Source organism: Cydia amplana, chromosome 19 (genome assembly GCF_948474715.1).
Source record: "Cydia amplana chromosome 19, ilCydAmpl1.1, whole genome shotgun sequence".
Classification (NCBI taxonomy): Eukaryota; Metazoa; Arthropoda; class Insecta; order Lepidoptera; family Tortricidae; genus Cydia; species Cydia amplana.
The window spans coordinates 2460974-2479480 of NC_086087.1; the positions used below are offsets into that span (position 1 = coordinate 2460974).

Consider the following 18507-nt stretch of genomic DNA (forward strand, 5'->3'; position numbering starts at 1 on the left):
TAAATAGATGATGTATGGAGCGAGGTGTGGAGATATTTTGGTTGTGTTGATCAGGTCATATCACGCGATGCCCGAGTGGGTTTGACCGTCTGGTATCTGAATTGGACATGGAACTAGTCATTACTAGTCAACCAACTCAGAAGCTTTAAGATTGTCTTCGGTTACCGCGATAGTTACTCATTAAATAAAACTATTAAAACGGATTATCGCGTATATTGAATTTATACTACACGTTTCGAACCCTTTACAGCGTCCGTGGTGAACAGGTGACTGGGTGATATAATCCGTTTTAATCGTTTGATTTCATCAGAAGCTTTAGTAAAATTTTTTAAGAGCAAGGTAGACGTACTAATGCTCCACATACTAATGCCTAAGTGTAAGGCCTGAGTGGACGCTCGAGTTGGGCGTGCAGCGGGGCGGGGCGTGCGGCGTGCATGTTAAACAAATGAAAACGTATAGGAGCGGCCTTAGTGCACGCTGCTCAAATTACTCCTGACCCCGACGCCACGCTGCACGCCCCGCCGAACGCTCCGCTTCGAGCGTCTACTCAGGCCTTACACTAATAGATGACACCCTGCTGTTACCTCTATTGACACTTTGGCGGCAGAACATTGCAGTAGGTAATACTAATACAAATTATCTATTTGTCAGAATACAGTGGGTATGTAAATGGTGACATAAAATTAAAAGTACTTACAGTGTACTCTAGTGTGTAGTGTGTGTGTAATACTCCCTATTGTGCTCTTTCTCTCTCTATAATTTGATTTGTCCCATTTACCTGTACACCTCCGTGGTCTTCCACCAGAGCGGCAGGCCGATGACGATGAGCACGCCCACGAACGACGCGCTCGCCCACATCCGGCTCGACTCTGAAATTCAATACATTTTCATCTTAATAAAACTCTTAATGTAAGGCCGGAGTGGACGCTTGAAGCGGAGCGCTCGGCGGGGCGTGCAGCGTGGCGTCGGGGTCAGGAGTAATTTGAGTAGCGTGCACTAAGGCCGCTCCTATACGTTTGCATTTGTTTAACATGCACGCCGCACGCCCCGCCCCGCTGCAAGCCTAACTCGAGCGTCCACTCAGGCCTTACACTTATCCTTCGAGAAACGGGTCTCTATTGTCTCCGAAACAGTTTTAAGTCATAATGTATTGTTTGCCCGCATTTTCGTTAGTCATAATTCATTTGGTTTAGAAACGCGTCAATTTTCAGGATTGCCATAAAACAAACCTAACCTAACCCATCTATAGGATAACCTGACGAAAATCCTGAAAAGTTAACGGTTTCAGTTTTATGACTAATGATAATATGACAAACAATACATTATGACTTAAAACTTTATGGGAAATAAAGGGACCCTGGTGAAACATTCATGTTCAGGCAAAAGCGGAAAACCCGTATACAAGCGTAGCCGTACTTAAGTGAACTATTTTGTTCTTATGCCTAAATAAACCATGTTAAAAGCCAATTAAGCCTAATAGTTGATAAATTATAATTTGCAGGTTGGTCTAATAATTCGGTGCTAATAGGGATGTTGATGTACTGGAAATTCGCTGTCAATTTATTTGAAATTACTTAGAGGTGATGTCACCTCACTTGTTTTTCATATCAAATTCCAAAGATGTGAATCTAGAATACGCAAGAATTCTACTATTATACTCAAAGTTACATACAGCAAGTAGAAACTGGATTAACTGATACAATGAATGTTTACAGATTGCCTTCGTCTTCGTCCATTGTTAAGCGGTGTATCATGTTGTCAACCTTTCAATGTAAGGCTACGTGATAACTTGATAAGTCATACTAAAAGACGAAGTATGAGGTATCAAATATATTACCCCAAACTACTTATAAGTTTTTCTTTCCCGGCGAAGTTTTGACTCGACGAAACTACGAGCCATGCCCTAGTAGCACGGTCGCATTTTTATCGTTTATCAGTTATCACCATGCCTGTCACGTTTTAACAAGTATGTAAGTGCGAAAGTGACGGGCATAGTGATAGTCGATAAAAATAGAATCGTGCTGAGCCCGATTATTTTGTGTAGGCATCGGCATGTGATACATTCGCGGCAATATGTAGCCATATCCAAATATTGAATTTGTGCTATTGCGTCCACTTTTTATGTCAAACTACTTTATGTATCAATAGTAAGGAAAATTCAGGTCTGAACTATAGTTCGTTTTTTTTAGCATTAGAAATAAGGTAAACAATCTTGATGTGTCTTTTAATTGAAAAACACATTTTAAAAATAAGTTACGGTAAATATGTAACAATTATGAATCTAATACGATCTTTTATAGTATTCTGCTTTCATAAGTAATAGTTATTGATTTTTAAAAAGTGTTTTTCAATTTAAAGACATTTTCTAAATCGCTTACCTTCTTTCAAGTTCTTTCTAATGCTAAAATAAACGAACTATAGATTTTGACAAAAGACTAATATTGTTTTGATATCAATGTATATGGGTCGGGAATTTGATATTAAAAGGTTCTCAATTAATCGGGATCTTGCTTTTTAGGGTTCCGTACCCAAATGGTAAAAAGCGGCCAAGTGCGAGTCGGACTCGCCCATGAAGGGTTCCGTATTTAGGCGATTTATGACGTATTAAAAAAAAACTACTTACTAGATCTCGTTCAAACCAATTTTCGGTGGAAGTTTACATGGTAATGTACATCATATATTTTTTTTTGTTTTATCATTCTCTTATTTTAGAAGTTACAGGGGGGGGGACACACATTTTACCACTTTGGAAGTGTCTCTCGCGCAAACTATTCAGTTTAGAAAAAAATGATATTAGAAACCTCAATATCATTTTTGAAGACCTATCCATAGATACCCCACACGTATGGGTTTGATGAAAAAAAATTTTTTGAGTTTCAGTTCGAAGTATGGGGAACCCCAAAAATTTATTGTTTTTTTTTTCTATTTTTGTGTGAAAATCTTAATGCGGTTCACAGAATACATCTACTTACCAAGTTTCAACAGTATAGTTCTTATAGTTTCGGAGAAAAGTGGCTGTGACATACGGACGGACAGACAGACGGACAGACAGACAGACATGACGAATCTATAAGGGTTCCGTTTTTTGCCATTTGGCTACGGAACCCTAAAAACGGGACCCTATTACTAAGACTCCATCTGTCCGTCTGTCTGTCACCAGGCTGTATCTCATGGACCGTGATAGGTAGACAGTTGACATTTTCACAGATGATGTACAGTAGTACAGTCAGCAACAGAAGTTGCTAAGCGGTCTCTTAACAATAAGGTCGCGTCAAGATCATTTTGAACACCTCGCCCGCTTAGCAACTATTGCTGCTGACTGTATTTCTGTTGCCGCTATAACAACAAATACTAAAAACAAAATAAAATAAATTTTCAAATGGGGCTCCCATACAACAAACGTGATTTTTGTTCCGTTTTTTGCTTAATGGTACGAACCCATTCGTGCGCGAGTCCGACTCCCACTTAGCCGGGTTTTTTTTTAATATTACAATTTATTGCGTAGTAAAAATACTTGAACTTTGTCTCTGGTACGTAAACAGACGGGTAAATTGGTCTCAATTCACACTCGTGGGCTCACTTGACTCCCGACCCTATCATGACATACCATCATTATATGCAGCTGCTAATAAAGTACTGGTACAGATAGTGCATAATTATTTTTCATCGTATCTTCACAGAAACGTACGAACGTCTTGCTATTTCAGTCAGTCTTGTGACAAAAAGTACTGAGGTTGACTGAAGTAGCTTGAGTAGTTTGGCAAATACGAACGTGTCCGAGAACATACGATGGAAAACAATGCACTACATCTGTATGCATGTGTCATCGACCATCGTCATCCTAGCGTCATCCCGGTATCTTGTATCTCAAAATGCTCTGAAATCTGCTTAGCAACTTATGTAATACCAAAGATATAACTCCGTATTACATAAGTAAATTCTAAGGAAAAAACGTGCCTCGGAAATCAAGAAAAAGTTGTTTTCGAATGGCGCCACACCTTCGGCCTATACTCGGGTAGATAGCGTGGGATACCGTTGGATACGAGGGCTGTTTGATAAGTACCCGTTTTCCAAATGTATTAATATCACGGGCCGAAAATATGTATACAATCGTTTTAAGCCATTTTTCAGAGGTGGGAAAATTTAAAAAAAAACAGCATTCTTTTGATTTTTCTCATTTGACAGCGATTTAGTGAAAGCGTGAACTTAAAATTGTGAAAATGGAGAAAGAGCAGTATCGGTCTGTAATTAGATTCTTGTTTTTGGAAGGAAAAACATGTGATGAAATAAAAGTAAGAATGCAAGCGGTTTACCATGAATGTGCTCCTTCTATGACAACCGTCAGATACTGGTTTAACGAGTTTAAGCGGGGGAGAACAACCGTCTTTGATGAGGATCGCCCAGGCCGCCCAATTGAGGTGACTACAGACGATATGGTTAAGAAAATTGAAAATATCGTTTTAGCCGACCGCCGAATTGAACTTTGAGAAATCGTTGATGCTGTAATGTTCCAATCGAGCGGGTACAAAACATATTAGAAGATAAATTGGGTATGAAGACAGTATCGGCGAGGTGGGTGCCGCGTTTACTCACGGAGGAGCAAAAACGGAACCGACTGACTACTTCGGAGCAGTGTTTGGCCGTGTTCAAACGTAACCCGAAGGAGTTTCTGCGTCGTTTCGTGACCGTAAACGAAACGTGGGTCACCACTACCCTCCGGAAATGAAAGGGCAGTCGAAGCAGTGGATTTTACCGGGTGAACCTGCGCGAAAGATAGCAAAAATCGTTCCATCGGCTGGAAAGGTCATGGCGACCGTTTTTTGGGATTCGCAGGGTATTATACATATTGAGTTCTTAGAAAAGGGGAAAACGATAACAGGGCAGTACTATGCCAATTTATTAGATGAATTTGACGCTGTGTTGAAGGACAAACGACCCCATTTAAAAAATAAAAAACTACTGTTTCATCACGACAACGCACCAGCTCATTCGTCTAGAGTTGTGATGGCTAAATTAACACAATTACGCTACGCCCTATTGCCTCACCCCCCGTATTCTCCAGATTTGACCCCATGCGATTTATTTTTGTTTCCCAACCTGAAAAAATGGCTCGGTGGTAAGCGATTTGGATCAAATGACGAAGTCATTGCCGCCACAGAGGCCTATTTTAATGACTTTCCGAAATCATACTTTTTGGATGGTTTATTGAAGCTTGAATATAGGTGGAACAAGTGTATAGAGTTAAAAGGAGACTATGAAGAAAAATAAATGCATATAAACAAAAACAACTGATAATTTTTTTCATAAACGGGTACTTATCAAACAGCCCTCGTATTTAACAGTTTTAACACATATCAGTGAAAGCACATTGGGCACAGTCATATGGCGCAAAAAGTAATAATAATAAATATAATTTATCAGTATTTTATACATTTTCATTTTTAGTTTTGATCGTGTGGCAGTACATTTACCGTGACTACAAAATTTGATGACAATAAACCTCTATATATCTATCTATTCTTTTTGTCAATACCTTACAACCTTACATGATCCATCCTATATGTTTATAATTCATTTATTACTCATAATTACAATGGGTGTTTGTTACGATACGATCGATCCACTTACATTGAACAAGGTGCCACTTATTTAACTTATAACGACGTAATTTATTTGAAAACAACCCGTCTAAGTCCTTTCATGTATGGAAGTAGTGTTATATTTAACATTTTATATGACACTATGATCAGACATTATGATAAGTGATAAGGGAAATTATAGGTTACATGTGAAGGAAATAAGGTCTGAACCTTCAATGTTTACGAGTGTCGTTATAAATTAATATGGTTATAATTATGAGCTCCGGAACAAAATAGCTATAATATGGAAATTATTACAAAGAATAGTGTTTATTAAGAACTATTACTAGAGATTTTATGGTCTTAGATCTTCTAATACGATACGGCGTATGTTTTAAACGTCTAGGATTGAAGAGAGAAGCAGAGAAATAAGTACATTAAGTTATGATGATGATGAGCTGTCTTGTCGATGATGACCTCTTTTGAAAAGAAAAGACATCATAGCGGCGAAGCGAGGTCTATTTCCATTAGTTCTATTGTTAATTGTAAATTTCATTTTTTTTGTAGGGTTAACTAAAAAAGCGGATATCAAATTGGCTGAATAACCTTTTGGAAAACATTAATGTCAAAATTAATGTTAAAATGGACCGGACAAAACCCTTTAGCTAATGAGATACTTCTGCGGAAATGGCGCTGGATAGGATATATTTTACGACGGCCAATCTACCACCTATCCAAGCAAGGGCTGACTTGGAAATTTCCCGGAATAAGGGGGAAAGGTCGCCCACGTACCACCTGGAGGCGCACAGTGGAAAAGGAGGCTGCACCAGTCGGCCTCGGCTGGGCGGAGCTGGAAGAGGCCGCACTGGACCGCGAACATTGGAAATCCCTTCTGAGAGCCCTACCTATGTCCCTGATAACAGGATACCATCATCAGCATCGATGTTAAAATTTACATTAATATCATATGGCGAAATTAGATTACTATTTGCACACGACAAACATGTGATATTTTTTTATATCACCTATGGAGTATGGGCTCATTTAGACGGTGAGAGAACTCGCATGCGAGTTTCATTACATTGCGTCATTTGATCGATCGGCTGGGTTGATGTAACCTCAATTGCCCGCAATGTAACTAAAATCGTATACGAATTCGCGCGTCGTCTAAAATGAGCCCTACAAGTGACATGTCGATGCCATGCCATTTTTAGGCATAGCACACACTTATGTACACGAGTTTGTGCGATACCAATTTGCATAGTGTGATGTCATTCCCTACGTAATTGTGTCACATAACTTTATTATTTAGTTTATTATTTAAGTTGAAGCTGGTTTAAATAGGTACCTATTTCTTGTCTATTAGTCTAAGAAGATTACAACACGCTAAATTTGTACAATACAGTCCGCAAAAGTTAAATGGAGGCCAGACTACGACCCGCGGGTCAAAAAATGACTATAGATCAGCGGTCGGCAACCTTTTAGCAGCCAAGGGCCACCTAGTAGTTAACAAAGTAGACGCGGGCCGCACTTTGTTAATATTTATGATTTTATCAGACATTGTCGTTTGTCAATATTACATACAATATAGCCAGGGAGGCTCGCGGGCCGCAAGTGACAGGTTCACGGGCCGCATGCGGCCCGCGGGCCGCGGGTTGCCGACCGCTGCTATAGATGATCATCAGAAAAGTATGGTATGATGATCGATAAAAGCTTTTAACTAAAATCGAACATGACAGAATCCTATTTATCCTAAGCAATTTCTAGGAACTAAAGTTTCTAAGTGTAAGTTTCTATCTTGAATAATATTATTTTATCTTAAATGGATTTTTTGGATTGCCGGTTCATTATAATATAAAAAAGCCTATTAAAATATGGAAAATAACCATAAAAAGAATGTCGGTTAATAATATTTGTTTCGCTTCGCCAGCAGGCCCATAAAGTTGGTAAAATCTCATTGTTTGAGCTGGATTATTTAATTCAGTACGTCAAACAATTGCAACAGAATTTAAGCTAAGCTTTATTATGGTGTTATCTAAGCTGATAAAACCAGCCACGAGCAGTTTTTCATTACTAAATCCAAAGAGAATTTGAAATAGAGGCGGATTGTCAAAGTTAATTATGCAGCCACAGTAAATTTACTGCCATCTTTCGACAGAAGATTAAAACTGTTAGAACCCATTTGACTTTGATCCTCATTCTTTCACAGATACGTGTCAATTTGTTAAATGTGAAAAATTAACACCATCTACTGGAGACTAGGCCAAAGGTATGGTACTTTTCGAGCGATGGCGCCATACCTTTGGTCTACTGTCGATACATATACGTGATACTGTCTATTATTAATGTTTCTCAATTATAATAACAAATCAACATTGCAGAACATTTAAAGGCAAACGCGGAAGTAACACGATAACAACCGCTGCCAAAGGAAAACGGCTCTTAACTTATTAACATAAGGTCCAGATTTATTGTAGATGCCTTTGGCATTGAATTCTGCGCTGACGCAGTTGTCCTTGGCAAGTTTTTTTTTATTAATTTATGCTTATCTTCGTAATGGCGATGAAAATAAACAGTGGAATTTCAAACAAAACCATAGGTAATGCAGCAAATTCGGGTAACTTTTTCCAATGCCATATATTTTACCTATAGATGGGAATTCCTTTCACTTTCAGTTTCTTAAAGCCAGTTCCATTTGGGAATGTTTTTTTTATTTCAATAAATTATGTTGCCTTGACTAAGATATTTAAATACTGTGCCTTCATTATTTATTTGATATTTGCGGGCATTTTTTCCGGTTTTCACGGTAACCCCTCTGATCTTAGTACCTATTTTAGTCACTCGGGCATTTATGCTCTCAGAAAGCACATCGTGGAGTAAAACTACTGCATTTTAAGTTTAAATTTATTGTAATATTTTATTACTTTATATAAATAACAATTAATTACATTGAGCGTCAGAATTTTACGTAATTCTATAGTCCGGTTACAACTGCACTGCGATATACGCCCTTTTAGCAATAAGTCCGCGTGCGCCTTGGCCGTGACCGCCGCTTATCGCATACCAAGTGTCACTCCCAGCTTCATTGTACAGTTCTACAGTTGGCAGAAAAGAGTTAATGAAAACTAAATAAACTTGTGCAGGGGGGCGTTTTTTTTTGTTGTCCCAAACACTTTTTTTTTCAAATTTGGGATTTTTTATGTTATTTCTACTCAGAATCACGAGCTCTTTCTATCCTAATCATATATTTTTTTTAGTTTTATCATTCTCTTATTTTAGAAGTTACAGGGGGACACACACACACATTTTACCACTTTGGAAGTGTCTCTCGCGCAAACTATTCAGTTTAGAAAAAAATGATATTAGAAACCTCAATATCATTTTTGAAGACCTATCCATAGATACCCCACACGTATGGGTTTGATGAAAAAAAAAATCTGAGTTTCAGTTCAAGAATGGGGAACCCCAAAAATTTATTGTTTTTTTTTCTATTTTTGTGTGAAAATCTTAATGCGGTTCACAGAATACATCTACTTACCAAGTTTCAACAGTATAGTTCTTATAGTTTCGGAGAAAAGTGACTGTGACATACGGACGGACAGACGGACAGACAGACAGACATGACGAATCTATAAGGGTTCCGTTTTTTGCCATTTGGCTACGGAACCCTAAAAACCTTAGGACACTTTTTTTCTCCTATTAGGATAGAAAGAGCTCGTGATTCTGAGTAGAAATAACATAAAAAAAATCCCAAATTTGAAAAAAAAGTGATTGGGACAACAAAAAAAAAACGCCCAGGGCCGTGGTGGAATGGAATGTCATCGATCCCAGTGCGCCCTCACGAACGGCAAGAGGGTGAAACGCCGGAGTGGGTTTAGTAAGTAGTGCCAAATTCTAACCCTCTTTTGCCAGGAGAGGGGAAAGGAGCGGCGATATATACACACTGTGTATATACGCATTCCCACTCCGTCAAAAAAAAGGGTTCCCAAAGTTGACCGAGCTCCGACCCACCTAACAAAAACTGCCGTTTTGGGGCCAACTCTTGGCCGCCTTAAAAAGGGGGTTTAAAATAGTATTGGCGAGTTTGGCGACCCTCAGATTTGCTAGAGCTGTTGACTTCGCTTAGAAAATTTAAAGTGAAAAATACTTAGTTCGTTGAATCGTTATCGCAGTGAACTGGAACAAGTGGAAATAGTCTTGAGCGCCATAGAAGCTATTGCCGCTTAAGTCATTTATGTCAATTTCAGCATTTTGAAAATCTTCCAAAAACTAGACTAGTGATAAAAAAAATATATAGAATCTGGTCACAAAATTTCACGAGTATCGGTTAAAGGGGCCACTAATTAACAGTCCGCCGAACGATATCGGCCTGTCAGTTAGAACAAAGAGTTGACAGTTCTGAACAACTGACAGGTCGATATCGTCCGGCGGACTGTTCATCAGTGGGCCCCTTAAGAATGGCGACCTGTAAAGGAGAACATACACGAAAGCAAGATGCCCGAGTCAAAACGGACACCGCAGACCTTCGCTAACGCTACGGTCAATAAATAATACCTTTTATCATCGACTGTACATCTGAAGACCAGTGTTTCTCAACCTTTATTACCCTTCGATGGAAAACAACGAACCCTCCTGCACTCCTTGGTACGAAAATACTTTCGCAACCCGCTACTATACTCTACCCCGTAATCTAGAAATGGGGTTCGCCGGTCGAAGTATTTAGCATATGGCGCCAGAATAGCAATCCCTGTCAATCCTTAGAATTGTGTCAAATACTCGTTTTTTTAAATGGAATTTTATGCCCTGGATGCCAGTCCTTTAACCCCTCAACTGCCTTGTCCCGTATCCGTCCCAGACAATTTGGACTGTATAATTAACAGTTGAAAGGTTATTAATTCAGAAGCAAATTTTTGACAAGGGCGTTCGAGGGTTTAAGCCAAATCTCATATAACAAAACTAGAGAAAGGGGCAAGCTATAATGGCTTGATGGCAACATCTATGCAAACCTTTGACAGTTGCCAACCCCATTGAAATTGCGAAAACATAAGACCTACCAATGGTCTTTTTTTTATTGTTGTTGTTAATAACCGATAACTTATTTCCAATCGGTCTCTTTAAGCTTCTATTATCAAGTGCGTGTTTAGTTGTTTTTGAGCACCTCGGCCGCTCCGATATATCTGATGGCGGTATATTCCACTGGTCAATCAATCTTGTTGCAACTGTCATTGCAAGGTCAGAACTGTCAGATAATTCCAGTTATAGTTTGTTTTAATTGCCACGAAATCGTTATCACGTGATTTTTATAGCTTTTTGATAACTGAAGTACTTGCTCTAAGAATTTAATAACTTTCGTGATAACGTTTCATAATAAAATGAAGTTTGCAAATAAAACTAAATAATTATCACTACATAGTATAAAACAAAGTCGCTTCTCTGTCTGTCTGTCTGTATGCTTAGATCTTTAAAACTACGCAACGGATTTAGATGCGGTTTTTTTTAATAGATAGAGTGATGTGATTCAAGAGGAAGGTTTATGTATAGTTTGTTAACCCGTGTGAAGCCGGGGCGTGTCGCTAGTAAATTATAATAAACAAAAAATTGTTGGTTCCGAAAGAGTAACAATATATATGTTCGAGCCGATATGAAGTATATTTAGTTTGTTGTACAAATTCCCTAAAAGATGTCGCTGTTACATAAGAAAACTGAGTAACGCTAGTTTATCATAGAACCTATAAAAGAAACTGTACATATGTGAATAAATGTTTGGTAACGTAGCAACTTGTTTCAACAAAGTGGTCCTTCGAGTTGAGAAGAGAAGTGACTTAAGTGACATAGACAGTGCATTCAAAAGTGATCTTTAAGTATAGTTAGTAGAGTCTAAAATCAAGTAAAGTGTCAGTGAGTTAGAACATTTAGAAGTATTTCGAGAAGCCATCCATCAAAATTGTCATAAAAAATTACAAAATTAAAATTCAAGATTTCGGAAAGATTAAATAAATAACGCATATTTTCAAACCCACGAGCAAACGCAGAAAATTCGCCGCTTCAAATTAGTGTTATTTACAAGATCGAAATTCATTGACTTGGAAAAATACAATTTTAGAAATAGAACATGTGAAAATTTTTACACGTCAAACAAAACAAAAATAATTTCCATCTGAATTTTCCGTATGAATTTTCCGTAGTGTCAAGAAAAATGTTTTCAAGAATTTACAAGAATGAATAGCTGAGTAAAATAATGTTTGTGAATTAATCCTTAAAGTGCAAATGAGTTACCTACCGTAGTTCTCGTTCAAGAAGTTCCGAGAGAAGAGATTTCGAGTTTTAGATATCTATTTCAAGTTGAGATTTCATGTTTTCTAAAATACCAAGATGTCGTTGCTAGATTTTATAACGGAACAAGAATTTACGTACGGTAGAATACTAAAAGCTAGAGAAAATTTCAAAAATTTATTAAACAAGAAGATTACGATCGGGCATGTCAAAACCAGAATAGAGTCTTTGGAAGAATATTGGAGCCGATTCTCAGTAAATCATAGAATAATAGTGAAGCACGCGAAGTTGGCGGAACAAGACGCTTTCCAGTATTTTAAGCAAAACATGTATTTCGAGTGCGAGGAAGTGTACATTGAGTTGAAAGCAGACATGGCAGATATTCTAGAGCAATGGGAAGAAGATGTAAAAACCTTAAGTATTTTTAATTTACCACCTATGTTAGAGACAACCCAATTATTCGAGCCTACAAACACAATCCAGAGAGAATCCCAAGTCACAGTTAAGTCACAGTCATTTCACACAATACCAGTAGCTAAATCTGAGTTATGCGAGCAGAGTCATTCACTAAGTAAAGAGTTTCAAGAAATAATATACAAAAGCCATCACTCGTTGCTGCGGAGAGAGTACAAAAGAACATCTTACCAATCTCAAGAGTCAGAAAACATGGAGTTGAAGAGCATAGAATCAAGCTACGAGATAAAAAACAAGCAAGAATTCAAGCGAGATGTAGAAACGAGCGAAAAATCGAAGCACAAACCTAAAATAGATACGGAGACGAACAGAGATTTCAAGCCCGAGTATAAGCGAGAGAGAATAATAGAGATTCACGAAGACGTGCAAAGAGATCGAACTTTCATTAGCATGTACTTAAGAGATGAGATTAACCACATGCTAAAGAAGTTAGAATTCAGAGAAATAGAGATAAAGATACATATAACAGGAGAGACAGGAGAAAAACTGTACGAGAAAGGAGTCATAAAAGAAGAGGACGATTATCGAGAGATAGCGTCAAACCGCTGGAGGTCTACTGAGAATGTTTTGTGTAGGAGAAACAAAAGCGTGATACACAGAGAGAGGAAGATTCAAACAAACATCCGATTCATGGCCTCTAAACAATCCTTGAATAGCCTCCGTGCCGAAGTAAACCTTCCAATTTTGAGAATTTGTCTCTGGAAGCCCTGGCAGTCCAAAAGGACTGATGGAGGGTTGTCCTAAATCGATTAAAAGAAAGGTGGAAGTGAAGACAGTATACACATGAGCTATCGAAGAGAAGATTTTTTATTTTAGTAATGTTTATTTATTTTTGGTCTTAAGTTAGGTTATTTTATAATATGGATATAAAAATAAAATACAAAAACACTTACAAAAACAATACAAAATACTTATAAACATATTATAAAAAACCTAACCTAGGGTGCCGCCAGCAGCGGGGCAAGGCCCAAGCTGCCGGTGGTCAGGGCTGCAGAGAGAGGAACCGGCGGACTATCCGCGCCGTGTCCAAGATCACCGCCTTCTGCATCTGACCCTTGATCCAACCACCTAGCGAGAGTCTCTCAAGATGTTGGTCGAGACTCTTCGCTATTAGACCGTTCACTGAAACGACTATCGGGACAATGATCGTCGAATCAACATCCCACATGGCGGTTATCTCGTGAGCCAAGTCTAGGTACTTGCTGGACTTGTCCTTCTCGGCTTTCACGAGATTCTCATCATGGGGGATGGTGATGTCAACGAGCACGGCCCGGCGTTGCGATCGATCTATTATCACAATGTCAGGCTTATTGGCTACAATAGTCCTGTCAGTGATGACAGATCGATCCCAATAGAGCGTGGCACGACCATTCTCGAGAACTGGCGCAGGTGAATACTTGTAGTACGGTACTTCGCGGTCCACAAGGCCGTATAGAAGAGCAAGCTGCTGGTGTATAATCCTGGCTACGAGATTATGTCTGTGCAAGTACTCGCCGTTAGCAAGATGAGAACAACCGGAAATGATATGCCTGAGTGACTCTCCGGGACGACGGCATGCCCGACAAATGTCGACCGTACCGTCCTTCAGGATATATTTCCGATAGTTGTTCGTCATCATTACTTCGTCCGCAATTGCACAGGCAAAACCCTCGGTTTCTCCGAAGAGGTCCCCGAATCGTAACCAGTTCACCGACGCGAGCAGGTCCACATCGGGTCCCGTGAGGGCCTTGTAGAACCGCCCGTGTAGCACCTTACTCTCCCATGCCGCCTTGCGATCCGCAGTACTTAGTACCACAGGTTTGCGCCAGTTCTGTCATTTAGGCGGGAGTATGTTCGAGCCGATATGAAGTATATTTAGTTTGTTGTACAAATTCCCTAAAAGATGTCGCTGTTACATAAGAAAACTGAGTAACGCTAGTTTATCATAGAACCTATAAAAGAAACTGTACATATGTGAATAAATGTTTGGTAACGTAGCAACTTGTTTCAACGTTTGTATCTTTGAAACGATTTCGTTTGGGTCAAAAGAAGATAGGTACCCACCATTTTATAGACCTTAAAAAAACATTCCTTTAGTTCAAAGGACTCATAATAGTACATTATTGTCGGAGGTTCGGAAGTAGCTACTTGCAGGCTGAGGATTCGTTTTAAACGGACGACCTTTGGAGTCCGTTTAATTGAATCCGAAGCCAGCAAGTAGCCTTCCAGCCGAGTCATATATAGTGCTTTTCTCAAAAATGGTGCAAGAAATAGAAATATTTTACAGAAGCAACGTTCTAATTTTCAGAGAAAGAAGTAAAACCATTAAAAAAATTTGCTTGCCGCCTTAAAAAAAAAAGAAGTGTATTTTTCTGCTGAAAATACGCCAACGTATTTGAGACACCTAAATAGTCGCGGTACCAACATTATAATAATAAGTGCTGATCATCTGTTTGGCTATTTAATGGACCTAAGCCTGCATTTGATATGACCATTTAAAGTTTTAAAAAGTTTGGAACTCGTTAAATAATGGAATTTGTATGCAACATTGCAGTCCCGAAATCGAGACTGCAATGTTTTTAACTTTTTAATTTTTTGAATGACTATAAACTACGCACTTCGCGACTTATTTTTTAACCGGCAACATCGACTTTGCCGTCCATTTTTGAGAAAAAATACTTGAAAGTCTTAAAACCCATATGAAGATTACTTAAAGTGGGGTATTATACCCATCTCGTAGTCTTCTCGAAACAATATCGCAACTTTCAATGCCCTTTCGACTTTGGCTGACGCCCTAACTATAAACCGTGGGTCCAAAATTTTCAAAAAATTCGGGCATAGGCCGCATAGGTAATATTGAACTTGATCGATACTACAAAATAGTCAGTTCAACCGTCTCTGAATTTGCCTAATAGACGAAAGAGAGAGAATAATAGAGTTGTTGCCTAATATAAATAATTTCCCCCAGACCTTAGTTTCGAGCGATCTAAACATTATGAAGTGTGCGTTATTTATAATAATGGTAATATTGGTGATCGAAACATATGAAGTGTGCGTTATAATGGTAATCTGGGTACTTTAATAGACTACGGCAGCTTATAATTATTGAATAGGGTTGACACTGACCCAGGACAATTAACTGTGTTTATAACCTAGGCCATATGTGATACACCTTGAACACTAGAAAGGTTCCTGTAGTTCTAGATTTCTAGACCTTACAAACTGATTGTTATTTTAAAAGATTGCATGTAGTAGACGTACTTACGATATAGATAATATAGATATATGTATAACAGCTTCCGACTTTGGAGTATGTCATCAAGATGGGTCTCTATTGTTTCCCAAATAGTTTTAAGTCATAAATTGTTTGCCCGCCTTTTCGTTAGTCATAATTCATTATGGTTCAGAAACGCGTCACTTTTCAGGATTGCCATAAAACGAACATAACTTAACCTATCTATAGGATAACCTAACGACAATCCTGAAAAGTTGACGGTTTCAGTTTTATGACTAATGATAATATGACAAACAATACATTATGATTTAAAACTTTATGAGAAACAACGGGACCCCCATAAGATAGGTCTAATGTCGATCCCTATGGATGAAAGGACAACGTATTTATCTCCATATTCGTTAAACGTACCGTATACATTTAATTTTGGAACAATATGTTCTTCAACACTACAAATGCTGTAGAGTTCCACTAAGAAAGGGTTTCTTAATATTCAACTCCTAACCGGGTGAAAATAGGTTTCAGTTTTTAATGATTTCGACTCGGACGAAGTTGCGGACGGAGACTAGTTGGTAGCAAATCAAACAAAAGCTAAATTTATCAGAAATTCAGAACCCGAATCAGTTTGGTCACATAATACATTCAGATATTGTCTATGGCACCTTGTCTTTTTTGAACTTAGAAAATAATCAGTTCGTGTGTGATGATGATGTGCCTTATAGATAACGTTACACGTACCAACTGACAGCTATTATATTATATATTAGGCTAAACGATGTTGAGAACTATATTTGTATTTAATAGGTATATTCATTTCCTTAACTAATCTTCCTTAAACTGGGCACACGACCGCGGCACGCGCGAAACACGTTCATCTCGTTTTGTTTGATGCCTAAATTAGGTTATTGCTATCATTGGGTTCGTTGCATTGATGCTCGGAAATACCATATGGTAGGTATTTGTCCAAATATACCTGTTGCAGCTCATATTCTTTAATGTTGAAAACGAAGTGACTAACCCATTTAACGCGAATACGAAGTACGAAGTAAAATCACTAATTTAATTGATTTATAAAAAAGGTAAACAGAGAGATTATCTCTCTTTCTCTGATCTTTGTTCGCAACCAAGTACATGATATAAACTATATATGTTAGGTGAATAAAAAACACGGCCTAGTGTCTGTGCGGAAAGAAAAGAGTCGTGGAATGTATGGGGCCCAATACATTCCACAAACAAATACAAATTAAGATTTTTTTTGTGGAGTCGCAATCAAATGACCTATTGTAATTTGTAACCAAAATCGTCCTCTATGTAGGTCAGTAAAAATTAACTGACGCTGGTTTTGAACCCATAACCTTCCGCGACTTTACTCTCAATTTATCACAAATTTGACGATCAAGTATTATTATTATGAGGTTAATTATTAAACCTAACCTGTAACTTGTGATGACTGATGGTTGTACATCACATCGCCACACTTATATCACATATGACCGATAATACCCACGCCGAATGCACACTATTATAATAACAAACCTGTTGCCATCACGTGTTGGGTTCACTTCACTAAATAAAAATAAAAAATAAAAAAAGGCCAGAGACAACGCGCCTATGCGGGAACTAGAGGAACGACTGGCCGGTCAGTCGACGGCCGCGGCGCGCGCAGAACGCGCGTGCTAAAACTCCCGCCATCCAGTGTTCGAATTTTGAAACTTTTATTTTTATTCTGTGCTGTGTTTTGTGATCTTCAATCCAACAAAGGAATATTCGAATATATCGGTAAGTTTAATTTAAAATTGATTCTCACGATTAAATACGCGTAACGATTTTAATTTATAAATACACTTTAGGAGTTGCGGATACCAAGTTCCCGTGATCTGACAAAGATAAACGAAAATATCAAACATTTTCACACATTATTATGAAATTGTACTGAATTGAAACAGGTGTCCGCTTTATAAACATTAATAATGTAACAGCATTTGAACATGATAATTTATACATACCTAAGCTAACCTATAAGAATGCATAATCGTAAAACCTTTATGGATGCATCGAGTTAGCCACTAGCATTTCAAGGGCTTGAAACACGTGGATTTACAGCATTGAAACATTACGTTGTAAATTATAGGGAAAAACACCATAACAAATCATTTGTGTACTCACACCTCACACCATAAGCACCATAACAACTAGTTTCGGTGCGTCGGAATCGGAACATAGTAAGTTAAGTTTTGTGAATTATGATTAATTTGTTTAGCCCTTGTCTAATTCAAAATTAATATTTACACAAAAGCCAAAAGAAATATTTTTTTTTATATGACGTATCTGGATTTACATGAGTTACATAGGAATACAATCACAAACGCATTATTTTTATGTTGCCAATAAATAACAAACCGTTCAGTTTCTTAAAAGTTATTTTATTTCAACGCAAAGTTGATAGAGTTTACTCGACGAAGACTCCAAATATTTTTCCTCTATTTTAAGCAGCACACTAAGGTTTTGTATCCTAAAAAATCTGTAATTAATCGTGGAACATTATCACCAAAGATAATTCGTCTAAAGCCCAATAACTCTAAATACGATATGACGTAACTGGAGAACTTAACTTTTTTTAATGATAAAAAAGGTAAACAGAGATCTATCTCTCTTTCTCTGATCTCTGATCCACAATATAACAATATCTCGACCAGTCTTATAACTTAACCGGAGAACCAACAATTTATGACAAGATCACGACAAAGAAATGGAGGCAAGATAAGTTACAACCTTGAATATGAGCTATTTGCAAAGCTTAGCTAAACTGCCGTGCCATAGTCTCAGATTAGACTAAAATCACCATTAAACTAGCAAACAATACGTGTTTTACTGAACATTGATTAAAGACGAAGAATTGAAACGAAGATAGAGTTAGACCAAGAATAGTCTGCAGCGATTTTGATAGCCCGCGCAGTCCAAGTGTTA

At 38.0% G+C, this 18507-nt stretch overlaps 2 protein-coding genes across 2 annotated transcripts in view; one reads left to right on the forward strand and one right to left on the reverse strand.

Moving 5' to 3' along the window:
• The window catches only part of LOC134657288 (GPI transamidase component PIG-S), a 79010-nt gene that overhangs the window by 20325 nt on the left and 40178 nt on the right, over positions 1 to 18507 (reverse strand). The window contains exon 2 of the mRNA XM_063512871.1: positions 779 to 869. Coding sequence (XP_063368941.1) covers positions 779 to 869 — 91 coding nt within the window. The remainder of the gene's footprint in view (positions 1 to 778; positions 870 to 18507) is intronic.
• The window catches only part of LOC134657283 (protein I'm not dead yet), a 78907-nt gene continuing 77500 nt past the window's right edge, over positions 17101 to 18507 (forward strand). The window contains exon 1 of the mRNA XM_063512866.1: positions 17101 to 17319. The gene's annotated coding sequence lies outside the window, so the exon portion shown is untranslated. The remainder of the gene's footprint in view (positions 17320 to 18507) is intronic.